At 44.7% G+C, this 22629-nt stretch overlaps 1 protein-coding gene across 2 annotated transcripts in view; it reads right to left on the reverse strand.

The window, feature by feature from the left end:
- ndrg4 (NDRG family member 4) overlaps positions 1-22629 on the reverse strand; it is a 43489-nt gene that overhangs the window by 17486 nt on the left and 3374 nt on the right. For both annotated transcript variants that reach the window (XM_063196064.1, XM_063196063.1), the window contains exons 2-4: positions 6878-6968; positions 5069-5239; positions 1298-1336 (exon numbers count right to left, since the gene is read on the reverse strand). In XM_063196064.1, coding sequence (XP_063052134.1) covers positions 1298-1336; positions 5069-5239; positions 6878-6955 — 288 coding nt within the window. In that variant the 5' untranslated portion in view covers positions 6956-6968. The remainder of the gene's footprint in view (positions 1-1297; positions 1337-5068; positions 5240-6877; positions 6969-22629) is intronic.

The raw sequence follows: 22629 nt of genomic DNA on the forward strand, positions 1-22629 counted from the left end.
TATAGAAATTTGAAAACACCCGACCATTTTATTCTCATTCTATTTTGTTCATGGTGTTTTGGGTAATATTTCTAACTTCACTGTTCATGTGTTTTTATTTTTCTTGTATAATTGAACAAAAATGTTTATTTGTTTTTATTTGGATGGTACAGTATGTGCCCTTAGGAAGTCTTATTCAAAACCTGCAGACGCAAAAACATATGTAGATGATATACATATTTATATAAGCCGCCAGGTAACCTAACTATGATGCCTCCACCTGCCAAATCAGCAGGCGGCCACAGGAACACTGTTCTCCAGTTGTCCGGCCTTGCGTGAGTCTGTGAGTCAATAACTATTTGATGTCTTTGCATGAAATCTTGTCTACTAGGAGTCTGTGATAAGATGAATTGATTACAATTTGGAGGCCAACACCTTCAAAATGGCTGACTTTCAAGATGAACGTTGTCTTGTTTGCACAATAACCTTTGCACTGTTGGATGGATCTGCACCAAATTTTGTGTGATAATCTGAAATAGGTACAACTGATTCAAATTTGGAGGCCGACGCTTTCAAGTTGGCTAACTTTCAAGATGGACCATTTTTTTGTTCGCATGATTACTTTTCAATGGGAAGATGGACGTCTTGTGTGCTAACACTCTATGATAGGTACATGAACTGATTACATTTTCGAAGTCCACATTTTCAAGTAAGGGAACTTTGAATATGGGGCACAGTTTTGTTTAAAAGTTGAATTGAGGTGAATTCAACTTTAAGGCAAAGTCACTGAGCGTTAACAGAAAACCATCGCAGCTGATTGTTGTAAAATAGAATGATGTCAGTGTGATAACTAATGAGACACATCTATAACTCTCACTTCTTACATCAAAGTTACCCAATTAATTCCAGCTCACTCTGTCTTAATTCTCTCTCTCTCTCTCTCTCTCTCTCTCTCTCTCTCTCTCTCTCTCTCTTTCTCTCTCTCTTTCTCAGACACACAAGATTCAAAGATAGACAACACACACTAACACACACACAAGTGATAGGGGAAGGTGTGATGCCAGAGGTGCTAAAAAGCCATAGTGTCAGACAGAAGCCAAGTCTTCCTCTCCTCAGAGAGATTATACTCAGTCCTCTTAAGCAAAGGAAAGAGAAGTACATTACACACACACACACACACACACACACGCACGCACGCACGCACGCACGCACGCACGCACGCACGCACGCACGCACGCACACACACACACACACACACACACACACACACACACACACACACACACACACACACCGCTTTAGAAAAACACTTTTTTACCTTCCAGTCTCCAACCACTGTCATGTTCTCACAGTTCTCCTGCAGTGACAGACAGACACAAGAAAAAAAGCAAGTTGTCATTCAAAAAAGTTGACTATAACAACCTCCAACTCAAAAGAAGATGACTTGTGAAGGTTGTGTATTTTGAGGACAGTAGGTTCTGGGTTATATACTGTAGGCCTATATCAGTTTACACATATAAATCATACACTGTAAAAAATTAAAGGCTCCTTGAAGATCCCTCAGTTGCTGTGGGGGAACCCCTAAATGCTCTTTGATGAACCTCTGTGTGCTTGGAAGAACCCAACGTAGGGGAGGGCGATATTACGACGATATTACAGCGTGAACCGTGAAAATGAGTACTAGATCTGCCAAAGTGTACAGTAGAAATAATAGATCGTCTTGCAGTGAGGATCTTTACTATATCAGAGTGATGTTCATTTACTTAGTGATTTTGTCTTCACTTTTATTCTTTACATTATTGTATTCCAATTAGGCAATCACATTTTATTAATTGCAAATAAAAAGTATATACAATTTTTGTTTATTGTTTTTATTTTTCAATGGAAAAATATTTTTTTTTTAATTAAATCGAGATTTTACCGTACGTTAAAAATGTTGTGATGTGACATTTTTTGCCATATCGCCGATGCCCACCCCTAACCCAAAGGTTTTTCTAAAGAGCTCATCAGAGAACCTTTATGGGTTCCTGAACAGTGGCTGAGCATCCACAGATTCTGCTGAGGAGAAAATCACCATTGGAGGAAAGGGGTGAGTTCATACACCATTCTCCTGCAGTCAAGGGATAAGAAAGGTCTGATTGGGGTTAATACAGGACACAAGTTATGAAGATGCAGGTTAGATCATTGTGCAGCATCCTTTCCGGGTTTGAAAGACAGACAGCATTCCAGTATTTTATGTGAGCATCAACAAACACATGCATACAGTCATAGGAAGACATTTGATACACACGAGTACAGAAGACTCTCTCTCTCTCTCTCTCTCTCTCTCTCTCTCTCTCTCTCTCTCTCTCTCTCTCTCTCTCTCTCTCTCTCTCACACTCACCCACTCACCCACTCACTCACTCACTCACTCACTCACTCACTCACTCACTCACTCACTCACTCACTCACTCACTCACTCACTCACTCACTCACTCACACACACACACACACACACACACACACACACACACACACACACACACACACACACACACACACACACACACACACACACACAAGGTGAAGGTGCCCTTTTTTCTGTGAGGAAAGTGCTGATGCAAGCTGGTACCAGAAGAGAAAGAGAGAGAGAGAGAGATAGAGATAGAGAGATAGAGAGGAGGGAGTTAGTTGGATGGAGTCCAGTCCAGTATACAGTAGATAGACAGCAAGGGTTGGTGTTACTGGTAAAAATCAGACGTAACACACATCACGACATCGCACTCTCAAACCACACTGCAAGCACCCAGCAAACAGCAGTTGAGTCGGGGCAAGGCATGGCAAATGCAGAGCAGGACAAGGAGGTAGTGATATCATATCCCTAATGTCGCCAATGGATAAAGAGTGGAGGAGACAGATAAACCCAAAACCAGAACTGTTTAGGCATCTATATATGCAAAGGTTTTTTGCCATCCAGTCTGCGCTTTCCTATCCTGCTAAACCGATTACTTATACTTCAACTGTATTAGTTTAGGCATCTCTATATGTATTCTACTGTGAAGTCTTTTTTGCTGTCCAGATTTCGCATTCCTATCTTACTAAACCGGTTACTTATAGGCCTACTTCATGTCATTTTCTCCATGTTTTGCTTGAGCTAACCAACCAGTGGTGGTCAGGTGTTTTTATGGGTGGATGAGTGTGTGTCAGGGTGAGTGATGGCCTGGATGTGAGTGTACTGCAGAAGTTAGTCTTTTTCACCATGGCCCCAGACAAGTTCCGTTTTTTAATCAAAGCAGGGAAAATACAACAAGGCGGAGAAGAGTAAAGGTTTATGCTTGTGCCACCGCATTCTACTTTTCCTGCTTCAAATGCATGGAATAAAAGATGTCTGGTATCACGTGAAAAAGGCTCATTTTTGCTAAATGTTTTGGGGGAGAGAGAAAGCCTGATGTGGGCAATGCCAGGCCAGGCCAGGCCAGAGGATGTCGCTCTTCTCTCTGTGACCTTAAAGAATAAAGCTCTGCAATAATGCTGCACATACACTAGAGGGCACTGTGTCATTTCTACACAGTCACTCATCCTCTCATCTGCCGCCAAAAGCTTCTGCAGCCAGCAACATAATGCTAACCCCATTTCATTTCTATATAGCATATAACATGGTTGACGTACGTTGCATTAATCTATTCTCTCTCTTGCTATTCTGTTTAGGATCTTTTTTTCTCTCGAACAAAATCCATTGCATTCTGGTCATAATGAACCATGTTCTCTTGCTTCCATTCCAGTGTAGAGCCTTTATTCCCCTGATAATGATATTGAACAATTACTTACAGTAAGTAAAACTAGTCGATGGGGTAAGGTGTTGAATGGGATGAGGTGGTAGAATTTGAGGTGGTAGTATTTGACGCGGTTTTAGGTGGGTTTTCTCTTTCTCTGAAGAAGTTGTTTAAGTGCCATGTGTGGTGTAGACCTATGGTAGGCTCCTCAACTGGCACTGCCTGGGTGTGTGTGGGGTGTCTATTAGGAATATGTGCCAGAGTCTGGGGTACACTGCTTGCCCGACCTGTAGTTCCGTGCAGCTTCGTGAGCTTGTTTGGAGCGCCACCAGGGGGCTCTAGAGCTAAAAACACACACAGAGGTCTGGTACAAACCAGGCTAGTACACTGCCGCTGTTACTGCCTGGGTGTGGAGCTAGTCAGCACACACTACTGTCAGGGATGAGGGAGAAGTGCATGCAGTGTTAATTCGATAGGCCTACGCAATAGGCTACTCGTACCCTGGAAATGCATTCTAAAAGATGTTTAATCGAGTCACTAAGTGTTGAATTAACACAGCATTTTTACGATCTTATGGGGTACTGATGCTGCTGAGGACTGGGTGTGGTGCTAGTCAACACACACGACTTGGGGCCTACGCACATCCGCTCCAACAAAGTGCGGAGCACTGCTCTGCCAAAGTTCGACTCCATTGTTTTCAATACAACGCCGCACACCAGCGTTGGTGTCCGCCGGCGCTGATGTCACTTTTGGCCAATCAGGGGGCCCTTGGCAGGTGGGGGCCCCTAGGTTGCAGCCATATCTAGCCTGTGCATTAATCCGGCCCTGTGTGTGTGCGCGGGGTTCGGAATTGTGTCGAAAGCGAAAGTGCTCCGCACTTTGTCGGAGCCGGTGTGCGGAGTGTCAGGGATGCTGAAGTCAGGGGTGGCCTAGCTGGAAGATGTAGTAAAAGCAGTGGTGAAAGTAGGCAGGTGCGCACAGGTGTGCAGCCAGCACCGGTATAAAATGTACAGCTGGTGCGCAGTACCGGTAAGAGAATAGGTTTAATACTGTCCAAAATCCCGCATTTGAAAAAAGTAAGGTCTGTTGTTTCATTAGAAAACACGTACAACTACACTATGCCATTTGATACAAGTGTCATGCAAATAGTGAAATAGGCATGCAGCGATTATAGATATGTAATGCTCATGTTTATTTTGTTTGCTTATTGTTTGTTTTTGTGGGTGTTGGTGGAGGGTAGCACCGGTACGAAACAAAAGCTACTGTCACCCCGGAGTATAAGGTTTTGGGGGCCACTGCTGCTGCTGCTGAGGACTGAGTGTGGTCGTGTTAGTTACCGGGCACAGGCCCTGTCTGGTGTGGTGCTGGTGGTGGTGACGGCGGGTGTGAACCAGGTGCTGGACAATCCCGTGCCAGCGCAGGCGGGGGCGGCTGGCGTCGGAGAGGTATGTGGGGGGCGCCGCGCGGGGCAGCGCGTTCACGCAAAAGGCAGGAGCACTCTTTCGCCGCTGCCACAGATACAAACATATACAGTATACACAGCAGCAGTCAGTACTTACACATTCATACACTTATAGACACACACACACACACACACACAAGGCTGGACTGGTAATATGGCATACAGGGCACTTTTCCGGTGGGTCGACAGTCCTCAGGGGCTGTTGTGTGCTGTTGTTTTCCCTTAGAGACCTTCCCTTAGAGAAATCGGGTGGCCAATTCGTTCATATTTAATGAAGACAGTGTGTTGAGCCAATCATAATAGAGCCTATCATAGACTAGCTTTTTGCTACAAATGCTATGATGCTTGCTGTTTGGCTGTTATTCAACCTACATGCTATGTATCTGTCCCAAACAAATAAACTAAACTAAACTAAACTAAACTAGAAAAACTGAGGGGCTGTGTGAGGGGCTGGTTTACACCAAAAATGCCCAGGCTGTTTATCTGTCCTAGTCCAGCCCTGGGCACACACACACAAATTAGGCTCATGAAGACATCACACAGAGCCTGAAAAGTTTAGTCTGGTATCATACGACAACAACATTTTAACAGGACAACGTAGCCGAGTCATTAGCACGCTAAGCCTGTCCCAACCACTATTTTCACAAATTCAGGGAAAAGAAAAACAGAAACCATGAAACTCATTAGTATACAGATAGGTCTAAAGTGTTATGATTGGATAGAGAACAGATTTTTATGGCCCAGCTATGACTTTTGCCTATATACTAGACCAACCCAAGAGCAAAAATATATTTAATATTTAACTTTGTGCCACAAGATACGTTGAACTACTGTGTCCACACACACACACACACACACACACACACACACACACACACACACACACACACACACACACACACACACACACACACACACACACACACACACACACACACACACACACACACACACACACACACACACACACACACACACACACACACAGTACAGCTGATGTGCACCAACTTCCCCACAGTGCCCCCTAGAGTTTGGGATGAGAAGTGAAGTGTTAGGTGTGAGTCAGATTGTGCCAACACACAACACAGATGTTAGCTGGTGAAGCATTAAGGATATTTATACCTGCAATCACTCACAAACAAACAAAACACAACCCCCCCCCCCCCCACCCCCCACCCCCACCCCACACACACACACTAAGATCCTCATGCTAACATCTTAAAGCAACACTAAGTCTTTTTTCATTGAGTAACAAATTTAACAATATTTTCTTGCTTCCTTGAAGAGACAATTCTGCTTCCAACCTAGACAACCAAACACATAAATTATGCAGTGCTGCTTTAAGAGCGGTGAATTTATTGACATTGCTGCTGCTGCTGATGTTTGGATAGCATGGAGGAATTTTCAACATTACTCACATTGGTTAGTCTTTGAGTTTAAAAAAAAAAAAATATATGTAATTAGTCATGTATTCTTCCAACTGTTTCGCTGGAGGAATACATTACACTAGTATACATGCATGCTCAGAATATACGCGTGCACACACACACACACACACACACACACACACACACACACACACACACACACACACACACACACGTGCACACGCACACGCGCACACACACACACACACACACACACACACACACACACACACACACACACACACACTGGTACTCACCATCTCGGCGTCCTGTCCTCGTTGCTCGGGCAACAGGGGTTTCTCCTCGGTAAACTGCTGCTCCTTCATCGCAGCCATCCTGGAGAGCAACCTGCAATCGCCATAGCAACGCACACTTTTAAGCACCGACGCCATGCATGTACCCAATAAAGAACAAACCCACCCACTCACCCACCCCAGACACACGGTAAATATTACAGTGTCATTTCAACACTTCAAAAGTCTAATAATATAACACTGTCGGTGTTCGGGGGCGCTGTTGCGCAGAGCGCTAAGCCCCCCCACATTTGGACTGACAGTACATGCCCACCAGGACTGAAGTTCGAGTCCTACCCCATCTCTCTCTCACAACTGTTTCCTGTCACCTCTCATATTGTCCTGTCATAATAAAGGCCAAAAAGCCCCCCACCCTTAAAAAAACACTGTCAATGTTCACACTACTCTGTGAGTGTTGAAATAACAACTGCACAATTTATTTTGCAGCTTTTTGTTGTGTGTCTGTCAGCACCCAAAACCCCTCTGACGAGCAGCAATGGCACTGCTTATGATCATAATAATATAAAAATAAAACTGCATATGAGCATTCAGTGTGAAGCAAGGAGCTGATGGGCCATGATGTTAGCCCAAATGGAGAGCATGGTGGGGGGTTGGGGGTCACGACGAGGGGGGACGCCACCCCTGGAGGCTATGGAGGTGTGGTGTGGCAGCGAGGTGATGGAGCGGCATGGGAATGGATGGAGGCTGCAGCAGCCACCTCATGTCATGAGCAGACAGTATGCTGCAGTCTCTCATTGCACTTGCTTAGATTAGCTCTGGTCTTGCATGCTTATACTTGTACAAAAAACTCAATTGAAAGTGTAGGCTATTAGTCTATTTCATTAGCCAAAAGAACAGGAAGTGGGCGGGCCAAGCAAATCATCAGGTGTGCTTAGTCCACCTTTTCTGGTAACAGTAAAGCATGTCCCAGAATGCCATGCTAGGCTAACAATAATAATAATAGTAATACTGCTACTACTACTATTACTACTACTAATAACTTTATTTGTATAGCATAATTCACACAAGGCATGCAGCTCAATGTGTTAGCTGGCTGGGTTCATTATTCCAGGGAGGCCTATGAAGTAAGGGCTTCTGCACACCGGCTCCGACAGCACTGTGGAGCACTTTCGCTTCCGACACAATTCCGACCCCCAAACCCAATTTCACATGAACATAGCATTGAGAGTCAATGGGCGGGGCCGACAAAATAGAACTTGTCTCTAATCGCTATCCGACATCCGCGAATGTCCGCGGACATCGGCGCCAGTGTGCGGGGTTCTATTGAAAACAAAGAAAACAAACTTTTGCGGAGCAGTGCTCAGCACTTTGTCGGAGCCAGTGTGCGGAAGCCATAAGTCGGTTGGTCCCACCTCTGAGGAAGGTTTGCCAGGTCAAGCCCTGGCTGCAAGCTTGGTGTGGTGGCAGATTTTAAGTGTCTGTTGGGGGCAGGAACGATCTCGGAAAGAATTAAGGGTATAAAAATGATGATTGTCAGTCTTATAAAGAGTTGTCTATAAAAGCCCTTTCTCTTGGCACACACACACACACACACACACACACACACACACACACACACGCACACGCACACGCACACGCACACGCACACGCACACGCACACACACACACACGCACACACACACGAACACACACACGCACACACTAGCGCACACACACACGCATCCATAGCTTGATAGAGCTGGATCTCAGGCATACAGAGTTTGGGCTCTCTCTGCCACGGACCCGAAGGTAATTAAACGGTGAGGTCAGTGGCTGTGCGATCGATGCCATTGATCGGCCTGTAGGGGGACAGTCACCAGGCTAACTTTGCTGCACGGCAATAGAATGGCAAAAGTGCTTTTTGTGTGTACAAGCGGATTCCAAAAAAGTTGGGACACTTTGTATTTTGTGAATAAAATCAAAATGCTGGCATTTTCAAAACATCTAATATGTTAATAAGGTAGAGCATTATGTACAGACAACATATCAGTTGTTAAAGTCGAGCAGAATTATTGTTTTGAGGTAATTATGTGATCATTTAAAATTTGACCCATGCAACAAATCTCAAAAAAGTTGGGACAGGGCCAAAACATGTTGTAATAGTTGGATAATTCTAAAAATGACACAAGGAAGAATATTTTAAAAGGAACTATATTGACTGCCAACATGAATGCACAAATAAAATACCATCACATAGAGGCTGTGGCACTCAGCAGCGAAGATTTTGAGGGACTAATTACTTATCTATTACACAGAAAGATTGAATTATCAAAATTGCAGGCATATAAGGCCTACTTCCGTAATATAGAGTTCTGTGTAATCATTGCACGAGTTATGAGATCATGACATACTCGTGGTAAATAAGCAAACTATGACACTCCAACAATGACAGCTCTCGAAAAAATGACCATAAACACAACACTTGATTAATGCACATGATGCAGACATTAAACAGTGTTGCATGCGGAAAAGCTCATTCTATGGACCTAGGAGACATGTGAAACTGTCCTCTGATTACAGAATGGAAAATATGTCGTCCTTTTTGAAAATTATGGAGTCATGCACCCTCCAGGTTATATAGAAAATTAATACTTCAGCTTGATTTAGTGGTCAGTCTGAAAGACAGCATATATGATGGTAAGGGGGTGCAGAGGTGACTTGGTTAGGGTCTTCTTACTCATGTAGAGCATTAACATGAATGTTGAATGATACATACAGACTTTAAACAGCAAACATAGCTACCAAGGCATTATATTTTGGAGCACCGCCTTTAGATATTGGCCCATAATGGTGGCAAATTTTAATCTCTACTATGTTCCAACAGTGTGGTTCCATCATAAGAGTAAACAGGTCACAAAATTGTTTTCTTGCAGTCAGGATATGCCACATATTAAGCATATCAAAAAGGTAAACAGGTTGAAGAACACACCTATCAGTTGAGCTGCTGAAATCATGTCTCGCACATCAAAATATCTAATTTTTGAATAAAATCATGCCATCGGTCAAAGTATTTAACTGTTCAGTCTCATCCCTTGTGTTGTGTTTAGTCTTATCCAATGTAAAAAGCATTGTATTGGCCCTGTCCCAACTTTTTGAGGATTTGTTGCAAGGGTGAAATTTTAAATGATCACATAATTACCTCAAAACAATAATTCTGCTCGACTTTAACAACTGATATGTTGTCTGTACATAATGCTCTACCTTATTAACATATTAGATGTTTTGAAAATGCCAGCATTTTGATTTTATTCACAAAATACAAAGTGTCCCAACTTTTTTGGAATCCGCTTTGTACTTGTGTGTATGCTTTTCCGTGTGTGTGTGTGTGTGTGTGTGTGTGTGTGTGTGTGTGTGTGTGTACTGCAGTATCTCTCATATCCCTGTTCTTACTCTATCTCAAAGAAACACACACACACACACACACACACACACACACACACACACACACACACACACACACACACAGACACAGACACACACACAGACACACACACACACACACACACACACACACACACACACACACACACACACACACACACACACACACACACACACACACACACACACGAAACTTTAAAGCTTGCGTGGATGGGATGTTGACGCGGTGGTGAGAGTTTGACCATGACTCAGTATGTGACACGTTGGGTGTGAGATGCTGTCTGTCTGTCTCTACTGTAATTGGATGTTGGTACAAGACCAGAATACAAAACACATAGCTGTCTTTGATATCTTTTCTCTAGGTCTCCACCACACCAAGAAAGTGTCATCTCACACTCAGTACAGCTGAATGGCTGTTTGCTGGACCAGAAAAACGACTGTATTAGAAAATCGAAACAACTTTAGAGATGATTATTATTAATGTGTTTTGTCATGATTGTTGGCCTCGCTCCTCCATGTTGCCTGTGCCAAGTACGTTTGCATCCCATTACACTACACCAGGGGTTCCCAACCTTTTTCAACTTGGGGCCCACTCAAAATTGTCAAAAATGTTCGGGGCCCACCTCTGACCCAATTAAGAATAAAACTCAAATAAATCAACAGCAACACACACCAAAATATGATTATTATTTTTGGAAAATGATTTCAAGGCCCACTTGGAATACCTTCAGGGCCCACCAGTGGGCCCCGGCCCATAGGTTGGCAACCACTGCACTACACAGTATTGCTTTACAAGTTTGCATCACTTACTGTATGCAGGGCTAAATTAACACCATTAAAATTCAGATTGGCTGGTATAGACTTACTAGTCACTTTGACCCATTAGTGAGTGTGTGTTTCAAGATTGACATCTACAAGCCATTTTGTCTGGTAATGAAAAAAGTTCATTTAGAGCCTTGACTGTATGAACAGTGTGGTGCATTGCATTGCATCATGTATACACTGTGTGTATACTGTATCTGTGGAGGCGGGCGTTGCATGAGTGTGTGCCTGTCTTTGTTAGACAAAAGGTGGGGACTGGGGAGGGAGAGACTGCAGTGAATTGCATTGTGCTTGTTCATAGCTTACAGACCAGGCAACTGAAACCATAGTTGTGGCAACTCTAACAGCATTCATATGTCTCTCTGTTGTAGGCTACTGTTGTCTGTCTGATTGGCCTGTGTGATTACTTGTCTGTCTGTCTATCTTCTGCTTGCTTATTTGTCTGCCTGCCTGTCTGTCTGTTATTGTTTGTTGCCTGTCTGACTGCTTGCTTGTTTATCTACCTATTAATCCATTTACCACGATTGAGATTGCCTTGTTTAAAGTGGAAGTCTGCAACTTCATGAAGTACATGAAGAAAAAAGAAAAGTTCTCTAGCATCCACCAAAGTATGTAGTCTTGTTTACAAAATTTCAGTTGGTTAGTTTAACCAAACCGGCTCGATTAGTTTGGAAGACAGGACAAGTGGGTTATAATACTTTATATATATTTTATTTAATATATATATTGTTTTATTTCATCTAAAATAGGAAAATATGCGATTTTAGCAACTGCAGATTTAGTGTTGTTCAACTTCAGGTGTTTTGATAATTCATGTAGGGCCTACAACTTCCACATCCCAAAATCGAGGCTTTACATATGTCAACAAGAAAACTTGCAAATGACAGATTTAATACTGAGGAACAAATTTGAGTTTGGTCTGGAGTCCGTATTCAAGGACCCTGACAGACATACTGTACAGGCAAGCAGACAGACAGACAGACAGACATACAGGCAGGCAGACCACAGACTTCTATACTATAGAAGTCAGTGAGGCAGACAGATAGACATACAGGTAGACAAACAGACATACAGGCAGACAGGCAGGCAGACAGATAGACATACAGGTAGACAAACAGACATACAGGCAGACAGGCGGACAGAAAGAAAGACAAGCAGACAGACAGACAGACATGCAGGCGTGCAGGTACGCAAACAAGCAGACAGACAGACAGACAGGCAGGCAGACAGACAGACAGGGCCGGGGCTGCAGTGATGTCGCAGGCAGTTAATATTTTATTGCACTGCATCGTTCTGTTGTCCCAACAACAGATGCCAGCCTCCTCCTCTCCTCTCCTCTCCTCTCCTCTTCTTTCCTCTCCTCTTCTTTCCTCTCCTCTCCTCTTCTCTCCTCTTCTTTCCTCTCCTCTTCTTTCCTCTCCTCTTCTTTCCTCTCCTCTCCTCTTCCCTCCTCTTCCCTCCTCTCCTCTCCTCTCCTCTCCTCTCCTCTCCTCTCCTCTCATCTTCCCTCCCCTCCCCTCCTCTCCTCTCCTCTCCTCTCCTCTCCTCTCCTCTCCTCTCCTCTCCTCTCCTCTCCTCTCCCCTCCTCTTCCCTCCCCTCCTCTCCTCATCTCTCCTCTCCTTTCCTCTCCTCTCCTCTCCTCTCCTCTCCTCTCCTCTTCTTTCCTCTCCTCTCCTCTCCTCTCCTCTCCTCTCCTCTCCTCTGGTGTCTCAGAGTACATATTCCAGTACTCTTACATAAGGCTGCTCCCATTTGAATCACTCTGCCACACTCCCACTTCCTCTGCGGCTCTAGCCAAATAAAAAAGTACTTCTGCCTGGCAGGTTGGACTGCAACTAAGGACCACCAACACCACTATCACCACCACTACCACCACCATCATCATTACCATCATCACCATTATGGTCTTCATCATCATAGTTCAAGAAGACGCTTTTGCACACGTCTGTAACTGGACAGGTGCGTATGATATTATCCCAGTGGAGTCATCATTCAAGTGTAAAGAAATCCTGCAGACTGTCCATTCCACCATCAAAGTTTAATACAACGTTCTAGAAGGTCGGATGACCAAAACATTGTATTAAAGTTTGTTGGTGGAATGGACAGTCTGCAGGATTTCTTTACACGTCATCTTCATCATCATCATCACAGGCGTGAAAGCAGATGACTGCTGTTTGACAATTGGTTATAATGCATAGAGCTGGGTCTGGCCCTGATGTGGCCCAGATTAGATTATTAAGTGTTGATTCAACGCAAAGAGCTGAATATAACACTTTCTAATAGGCTTCAGGTAGTCTTCAGGTCTCTCACACTGCTGCATGAGAGATGTAAGCATAGTTTGAAATCAGGTGAGTCACTGGGTGCATAGTAATCACTGAACAACACCTAGAACACCTAAGGACACATCAATAACAACTTTGGTGGTGGTGGTGGAGGTGGTGGTGGAGTGTGTGTCCAACCTCCAATTACTGCAAAATCTAAAGGTTAATACTCCCAAAATTATATACACATAGCCTATGGGTGACTCACATCTATACCGTATGTGTCCTTCTGTGTGTGGTGATGCTGTGCTGTGCTGTCTCGACTCTACGTCTAACTCAAGGACCATGTCTTACAACGACATCACCATCATCATCATCCCCCTCCTATTTCCTACCTAGAATCCGTGTTGCTATGACAACTTACAGCAGTGCTGTACCCAGTCAAAACAGAGCTCCTCTGGGACCACGGCGGCCCCTTTTCCCCCCTCACTTTTACAAAAAAATACATTTCGATGATCTCATCTCTTTTTGAGAAACAAGGGCAAGACGCATCCCATTTTTTGGGACAAAAGTGGGGGTAGGAGGAAAACTAAAATAAAAAAAAAAGAAAATTGTTGTCTCTGTCAACCCGACGCAGCCCAGCGTTGCTTTTCCTGACAGCAATCAATAAAGGTGTTTGAACAGAAATGTCAGGATGCGGGGGTGAAGATTACAGAGCAAACTGGAGGAGAGTGGCGGAGGAGGGGAAGAGGTGTCAAGGGGATGTGCTTGAACAAGACCCATGAGAGAGAGAGAGAAAGAGAGAGAGAGAGACAGAGAGACAGAGATGGACAGACACACCCGGACAGGCAAGGCAGACAAAGGGTACAAAGGCAAATTTAGACAAGACAAATACAGGCAGACATGCATACAGACAGACAGACAGACAGACAGACAGACAGACAGACAGACAGACAGACAGACAGACAGACAGACAGACAGACAGACAAACAGACAGGCAAGCAGACAAACAGACAGAGCAATAGACAGACAATTTGGATGTACAAGAGTTTGCTATAATGTCAGACTGTGCCGGTAAAAAATGACACTACGGTGCAGCGTAGGGATTTCTGACAAATGACAACCTCTGGTGCACACAATCAAACCATCCGGTCTGAAACAAACACAGACCACAGACAGACAGGGAGAAAGGCAGACAGACAGGACAGAAAGACAGAAGAACCGACAGACACACAGACATACAGATAGACAGACGTACAATAGATGTAGACAGGCTCGGTAGACTGATAGCCAGCCAGTCAGACAGACAAACAGGCCGACAGACAGGCTGACAGACAGACACAAAGACACACAGACACACGCACAAACACACCCGCACGCACGCACGCACGCACGCACGCACACACACACACACACACACACACACACACACACACACACACACACACACACACACACACACACACACACACACACACACACACACACACACACACACACACGTGGATCGCCAGCCAGCCAGCCAGCCAGCCAGCCATCCAGACAAACAAACACAAGAGACAAACAGATAGATCCAAAGTGACTGAGGGGCCGGTTGGGGCCGGTTGGCTGATGTGCACTGGGCCATTGTGTCGGGGAAGGCACAACAAGATCGATGAGCTGATAGCCTCTGCCAACCGCAAACTGGACCTGGTCCAACTGACAGTGGCACTCTAGGGGGGCTCTACAGGTCTGGGATCAGTGGCCAGGACAGGGCAGAAGTGTCCCCCTCACTACCATATGCACACAGACTCTGGTGCCACAGGTCTGGTATGTGTGGAGCAGGGGTGTCCAACCCGATGTAAAAAATGTCTAAGTCGATACCACACAGATTGGTCAGGACAAGGCAGAGGGATGAGTGTGTGTGTGTGTGTGTGTGTGTGTGTGTGTGTGTGTGTGTGTGTGTGTGTGTGTGTGTGTGTGTGTGTGTGTGTGTGTGTGTGTGTGTGTGTGTGTGTGTGTGTGTGCATGCATGCGAGAGAGAGAGAGAGAGAGAGAGAGAGAGAGAGAGAGTGTGAGAGAGAGAGAGAGAGAGAGAGAGAGAGAGAGAGAGAGAGAGAGAGAGAGAGAGAGAGAGAGAGAGAGAAGGTGGGGTGGGGGTGGGAAATACAATAAAGATACGAGCCTGCTGAGTCTGGTCCAGCTTCAGGCTCCTTGTGCTTTATAGTATGGATGCCTTGGTCAACTGCACCATTACACACACATAGACACGATGCTGTTAATTATATCTCAACCCAGAGGAGGAAGTGTGTACGTACACGTCAACATCTCGCGTGTAATATACATGTACATGCACAGGTGAGGCATAAATGCAATTTGAGCACTTGTGTGCTGTGGAGTGCTGTGCCACAATGACAATGGCAGTTGGAGTTTCCCAGGTGGGCTTTCATTTCACTTCACTAATAGATGGAATGTAAAATAATTCTCTCTGTCCGCAATATAACAATGGTAATCGTGAAACTAGGACCACAGTTATAAAGGTTGCGCTGCCATTCCCTCCCTCGCCGTGGATATATATACCCTCAACCAGGGCCGTATTAATGCATATGCTAGATATGGCTGCAGCCTAGGGGCCCCTACCTACCAGGGGCCCCCTGATTGGTCAGAAGTGGAAATAATACAGAATTATGACAAGATACAACATCGAACAATTCATCTGTCATTTTAAATAGAATTGGTAGAGATGCTATCCTTAATTCCTAGCACGTAATTATGACACTGTCTATGTAAATGTGTTGCAAAATTTGCTTCCCAGGGCCCCACAGCAATCTGTAGCCTAGGGGCACCTGACCATCTTAATCCGGCCCTGCCCACAACAGCAATCTGTAGCCTGGCATGTGCTAAAGCCAAACAATCCCAGGCCCCCCAGGAATCTGTACAGCTCTCAACACTCAGCACTCTCTCTGTGCGTGTGTATGTGCTTTGTGTGTGTGTTTTGTATCACAGCCTCTTTGAGCAGTGCACGACAAATAGAAAATACACACAACCTCGCTCTCTCACACACACACACACACACACACACACACACACACACACACACACACACACACACACACACACACACACACACACACACACACACACACACACACACACACACACACACACACTCGCACGCACACATGCACACGCACACGCACACGCTCACAAACCCTTCTCAGGCTTACCCGCTCCTCCTGTCTAAAGCTACATGCCACCATGGCTCAGACCCAAGTGGACAGAAGGAGAAAGGGCTTTGTTTGTGAACAGCATGTGTGTGTTCCTGCAGTGTGTGTGTGTGTGTGTGTGTGTGTGTGTGTGTGTGTGTGTGTGTGTGTGTGTGTGTGTGTGTGTGTGTGTGTGTGTGTGTGTGTGTGTGTGTGTGTAAAGGCTATATATATATATAGGCTGGTAGGCCTACATGAGAGCAGTGATTCAGCATGCAAAAGCCTATGAATGGCCAACATCTATATTTGGCAGCTTTTTGGCCAGAGATATCTCATTGGTGAACACAATATGGGAACCATACCGTATGTATTGCTTCCAAACTATATTATCGGCCCTGCCCTACTGTTCTTTTTGAATTCTGTCCTCAGTTTTACCGATTCTTTCTTCTGCCTCGTCTAGTCTGGTGTTCGTCTTGGTTATTTCTTCCTTTATGTCGTCTAGTTGCGTTTTATTGTCCCGGCGAAAATCTCGCAATTCTTGCAGGATCATGCTAGTGGTGTCATCCTTTTGGTTAGCCTCAGCTTAGGCCATGCTGGTAGTCCGATTTTGTAACGTTGCTGGACGTAGACCAAATTTAATCTTTTTTTTGTTTGTTTGACATAATCGTCCCTTTCATGCAATGACGTATCTCTCAAGTATAATTCTCATATTAAGGGTGCATATTTCAATTATTTATCCGGGAGCTGGTTCCTCATGCTGCCATCTTGTCAGCGTCTCGGCCGGAAGTCCTGCCCTACTGTTCTGAGACAAAACCTCAGAATGTGTACAGCTTTTGTTCCTTTACCTCACCTGATATATATGGTACTAGTTGTACTTTGTTTGGGGCGCTACCCTGAGCAGTAGCCACTTACCCTTAATTTCCCCCTGCGGATTAATAAAGTTACTCTACTCTACCTCTGAATGTCCAGGCCAGCAGAGAGTGGCATAGGTTGGTGAGGACGAGAGAGAGAGAGAGAGAGAGGGAGAGAGAGAGAGAGAGAGAGAGAGAGAGAGAGAGAGAGAGAGAGAGAGAGAGAGAGAGAGAGAGTGAGTGGGAGGTACTGCAAAGACATCAGGCCCTGCTGAGCCTGGCCTGGCTTTATGGTATGGATGGATGGCCAACTGCGCCATTACACACACACAGTAGACACGATGCTTTTATTTTTATCTCAACGACACAGGGGAGGTATTAGAGATCCAAACAGTAATGGAAACGTGCAAACGTGCACGCGCGCACGCACGCACGCACGCACGCACGCACGCACGCACGCACACACACACACACACACACACACAAACACAAACACAAACACACACACACACCAGACAGAGAGAGAGGATCATATTAATAATGCATAGGATTTGTATAGTGCTTGTCTAGACACTCAAAGACGCTTTATGGACCATCACACAATAAACATATACACTACAGAGAGAAAGAGAGAGAGCGAGTAAAAGAGCGAGATAGAGAGAGTGAGAGAGAGAGAGAGAGAGTGAGAGAGGGAGAGAGAGAGAGAGAGACAGAGAGAGAGAGAGAGACAGAGAGAGAGGGCAAGAGAGAGGGAGAGAGCGAGTCTGAGAGAGCTCCTGGTATATCTCCCTCTCAACACATTCAGTCGACCATTCCTTCATAATCTAACAGACACTGAGAGTATACTGATACAGTATATACAGTATGTATGTATGTGGTCTAAGTGTTCTGTGGATCAGGAGCTGATGGTCAATGTTGATATGATGGAGGCAGCTGCTGGCTGCTGGCCGCGGGGCTGAAGGTATTAGCCAGGCTGTACCCTCCAAGTGACGCAACACCTTCAGCGTTGCTTCTAGTCAGGCCAAGAGCAATACAAATATTGTTTCTGATCTCCCAAAAAAAAAAATAGGGACCCCTCCCAATTTGTCGGGAAGCAAAAAACCATTAGCAAACCAAGGGAGGCGGGTCAACCATGCCATTTGGAAAATGTTCATTGTTATGCTCTTGGTCAGACCATTTCTCGAAGAGATTTGAAAGTCGATGACAATCAGGCTAGATGGTATTGCAAGCACATAGCAGCATGGCAGCATGGTGATGGGGCATGTGCACCAGCGGCACCAGAACAAAAAGCACAATATGGCACGATGTCGCTCGGCTCAGGCTGAGGTGCGACACTGGCGGAAGGTGGCAGAAGGGGAGAGGTGGGGAGGGGGAGAGGGACTACGTACATGTTCTGCAGCAGATTCTGAGGAACCGTGCAGCTACCCTTGTGAGGAAAGTTCCAAAATAGTCCAGGCCCCATCTATAGCACAGGTAAGAGCAGCACGGAACCAGAAAGGGGGGAGGAGGAGAGAGAGAGAGAGAGAGAGAGAGAGAGAGAGAGAGAGAGAGAGAGAGAGAGAGAGAGAGAGAGAGAGAGAGAGAGAGAGAGAGAGAGAGAGAGAGAGAGAGAGAGAAACACAGGTGGGTGCTGCAGCTCCCAAACTTTTTTTTTCATCAGAGCTTACAGAGCAACACTCATCCGCACACAGTTTATCTTACTGTACTTACAGATGACACATATACTGTACTCTACATGAGCGTGCACACACACACTCACAAACACAAGCACACTACAGAAAATGGAAGACCCCTCATCAACCCCCCCATCATTCATGTGTGTCTCAAAGCAATCACACTTCTCCCCTTTAATCTAAACAGCTTAATCCTGTGCTTTCCTTTCTTTTGTTTTTTCCCCACCCCAAAAGTCACCAGTATGCACAATACAATTCCATCAATATAAAAAAAAATTCTTGTGTAATCAGTATGCACTGAATGGATCATCCTTTGGGTTGCTGCATCACGAAAAGGATGAAGACACTTTGCCCCACAACACAAATTAACAATAGTGAAGTCCAAGTCCATTATGTATGAAAGATAAAGATGTAACTCCAAGTTACTGAGGTTTCATTCCCTTTTGTGTTATTTTCATTAAAAGAGTCGGTTTATAGCAGCTGAGGTCCAAAGACTGGTGTGTTTTTGGTGTGAGTTATTGTTTCATCACTGTGAATGTCCACTCTAAATTCTGATATCTTGGCCAGGACCCTAACGGGAAATGGTGAAATGAAGACCAAATAAAACGTGGGGGAAAATCGTAAATACTCTGGAAACCATAGCAGAAATGGACAGGGAACATTGACCGCAATAGTAATTGACTTTAAGACACTTCTGTACGTAGTTTGGACTGGAAGTGAATGTGTATCTCGCAAGTGACATTATCACAACTTTCATTTCCAAATCCATTAGTGTTCACTTCTTCAAGGTAATTGGTTTCCTTTGTCATAAAGTAAGGCCAACCGAAATGCGGTATTTAAACAAGAAAAAGTGGTCTGGTCTGGAGTAATAGAGTCAGGTAGAGCTGCAGAGAGACAGAGAGAGAGAGAGAGAAAAGGAAAGAACAAAGATAAAACATCTATCACTCAAGGCAAGTGGAGCAGGCTGATTCTTGGCTCTTCACCCAAGACTTTTAGGTTGTGAAATACTGCAGAAGGTCTTTTTCAGGCACTTACAAACTGAATAATATAAGGTTACCAGTGCCATTTTCGAACGACAGGCTGTAAGTAGCCGCACACCCACAAACGAATACATGCCCATGCGCACGGTCAGCATCGTGATATTCATACCTAGGCTACTATATTATTTTGATTCATTTCAGATACTTTGGTAGTTTTATTGATTTTTTTTTTTAAACTGCCTCTCTGGAAAACAGACTGAGCTGTCAGGAAAAATGATCCCTCTCAAACTCCAACGTTATATTTTGGACTTGTACACACAGGGGCGTAGCAGTGAATTATGGGCCCTATATACAATCAGCTTCAATGGACCCCCCCAGCCATAATCTACATAAATTGGACTGTGTGTGGGCCCCCTATATACAGTACATGGGGCCCTGGTGTCTCCTTACCCCCTGTGCGACACCCCTGCGCACACATATGCCACATGCACACACACACACCTCGCACACAAACACTTAACACCATCCTTCAGAAACGGAGAAAATGACTTTAATGTGTATACACGTACATTATATCCTCATATTTAAAGATTATATGCTATTCATTTTTAATCATGTCACCATTGCATATAAGCATTAAAGATATATGCATGTTCTATACACACAAAAATATTGATGAACATACAAACATTTGTACTTTCAACTCTCAGTCACACTTACTCTGGCATGACATCATTATACAAACGTACTTGATGACGCACAGTCAAAAGCACAGACTACGTAGTGGACACATTCTTGCTGTAACACCAAGGCACATTTTGTGGTCCATTATGCAAGTTACCTCTCAACGCAAAACAACTTGTTTCTCTCACAATGCATTTCGCCTCTGTGCGTCATCAGGTGGTCTCAGGAAACTTTTTGCTCATCCCTGAGGGAACCTGATGATGCACAGAGGCAAAATGCGTTGTTCGCTCTGATAATAAATGAACAAAGTCAAGCAAGCGTGCGGAAAACTTTTCTTTTCTTTGGAATTGTTCAACAGTCCTGCGTTCATCAGCACTTAAAGAAAATGTGGTCATATGTATTTGAACTTTTGCGTCCCCAAAAGCTCTATTTAATCGGACATGTCTGTCTGAGCATATTGGAGTGAAATAGGTCACTCAATGAACATCATGAACCATGAACATCAGCAGCACCACTGCAGAGTAGACCAATCACACTGCACACAGTGGAAAGTTCCACAGTTCCATCAAACAAGCACCCCCCACAGACACACAAAGGCACTATCTCTCTTTCTTTCTCTCCCTCTCCCTCTCTCAAACACACATGCATGCACGCAGGGGAGCTGACAGGGGGGACAAAGGGGTCATTTGTCCTGGCCCAAGGTAGAGAGGGGGGCCAGAATGAGATTCTCATTACATTGTATTGATTGGGTTTGGGGCCCTTTCAGATCTCTTTGTCCCGGGCCCAGCCAAAGCAATCAGCGGCCCTGCGCCCGCACACACACACACACACACACACACACACACACACACACACACACACACACACACACACACACACACACACACACACACACACACACACACACACACACACACACACACACACACACAATCATCAGCACCATCATCAGCACCACCACCACTAGCCCTGGGGGTGTGAGATCAGCTGGCCTCTGCTCTGCCCTGTTGAGGCAGCAGATATGAGGGCAAATAAAAACAGGCAGGGCTGGACTAGGGAAGAAATAGGGCCCGGCCACTTTTGGCTTAAAGGGGCCCCTCATAATAAGCACCCTCGTGGGCCCCTATTTTGAGAAATGTCAAAAAAAAAAAAAATAGCCTAATAATATATATATATTTTGAACATTTCTGAAAATAGGGGCTCAGGGGGGTGCGGGGCCCACTGGGAAATTTCCGGCATGCCAGATGGCCAGTCCAGCCCTGAAAACAGGTCCTTGCCTGGAGGTCAGCCAGTAAACAGCAAACAACAAATCAGCGGACACCCTTTTCTTTCTTATCGCTCAGCGGCACAAACACTGCTGACCCTACTTGCCTGCTAGTCATACTTTCAGACAGCGAGATTGGACTTTTATGATACAGTATTTTTCAAACTTTATTATTTTTTCTGTCCTGCCGGGAAATTTGGTGGAATATACTGCACAAAACCTAAACTTTACAGCCTCCTAGCCTGTCACAGTTTTAGACAAAGAGGTTGGATTTTAATGAGATTTTACTTTCATGCTATATCATAATTTCAGTCAGGAAAGGAAAACGTATTCATTAATTTTCCTTGTATGACTTGTGCATATGAAGAAAGTGACAATAAAAGCTGACTTGACTTGACTTGACTCACGTGTGTGTGTTGTTTTGAGACTATACTCTCAGTGTGATGCAGGTGCTGTCAGTTTTAAATTGGACTTTCGTACGCTGTAGATTTTACAAGATTACATCATTGTTTTTATTGCCTACAAGAGGTTTTGGTGCTGGACTAACTGTCAGCACCACTGAATACAACTTTGGTGAGTAGAAGCAAAGTGAAAAATGCAACTCTTGCTGGCTA

Source organism: Engraulis encrasicolus, chromosome 4 (assembly GCF_034702125.1).
Source record: "Engraulis encrasicolus isolate BLACKSEA-1 chromosome 4, IST_EnEncr_1.0, whole genome shotgun sequence".
Lineage (NCBI taxonomy): Eukaryota > Metazoa > Chordata > Actinopteri > Clupeiformes > Engraulidae > Engraulis > Engraulis encrasicolus.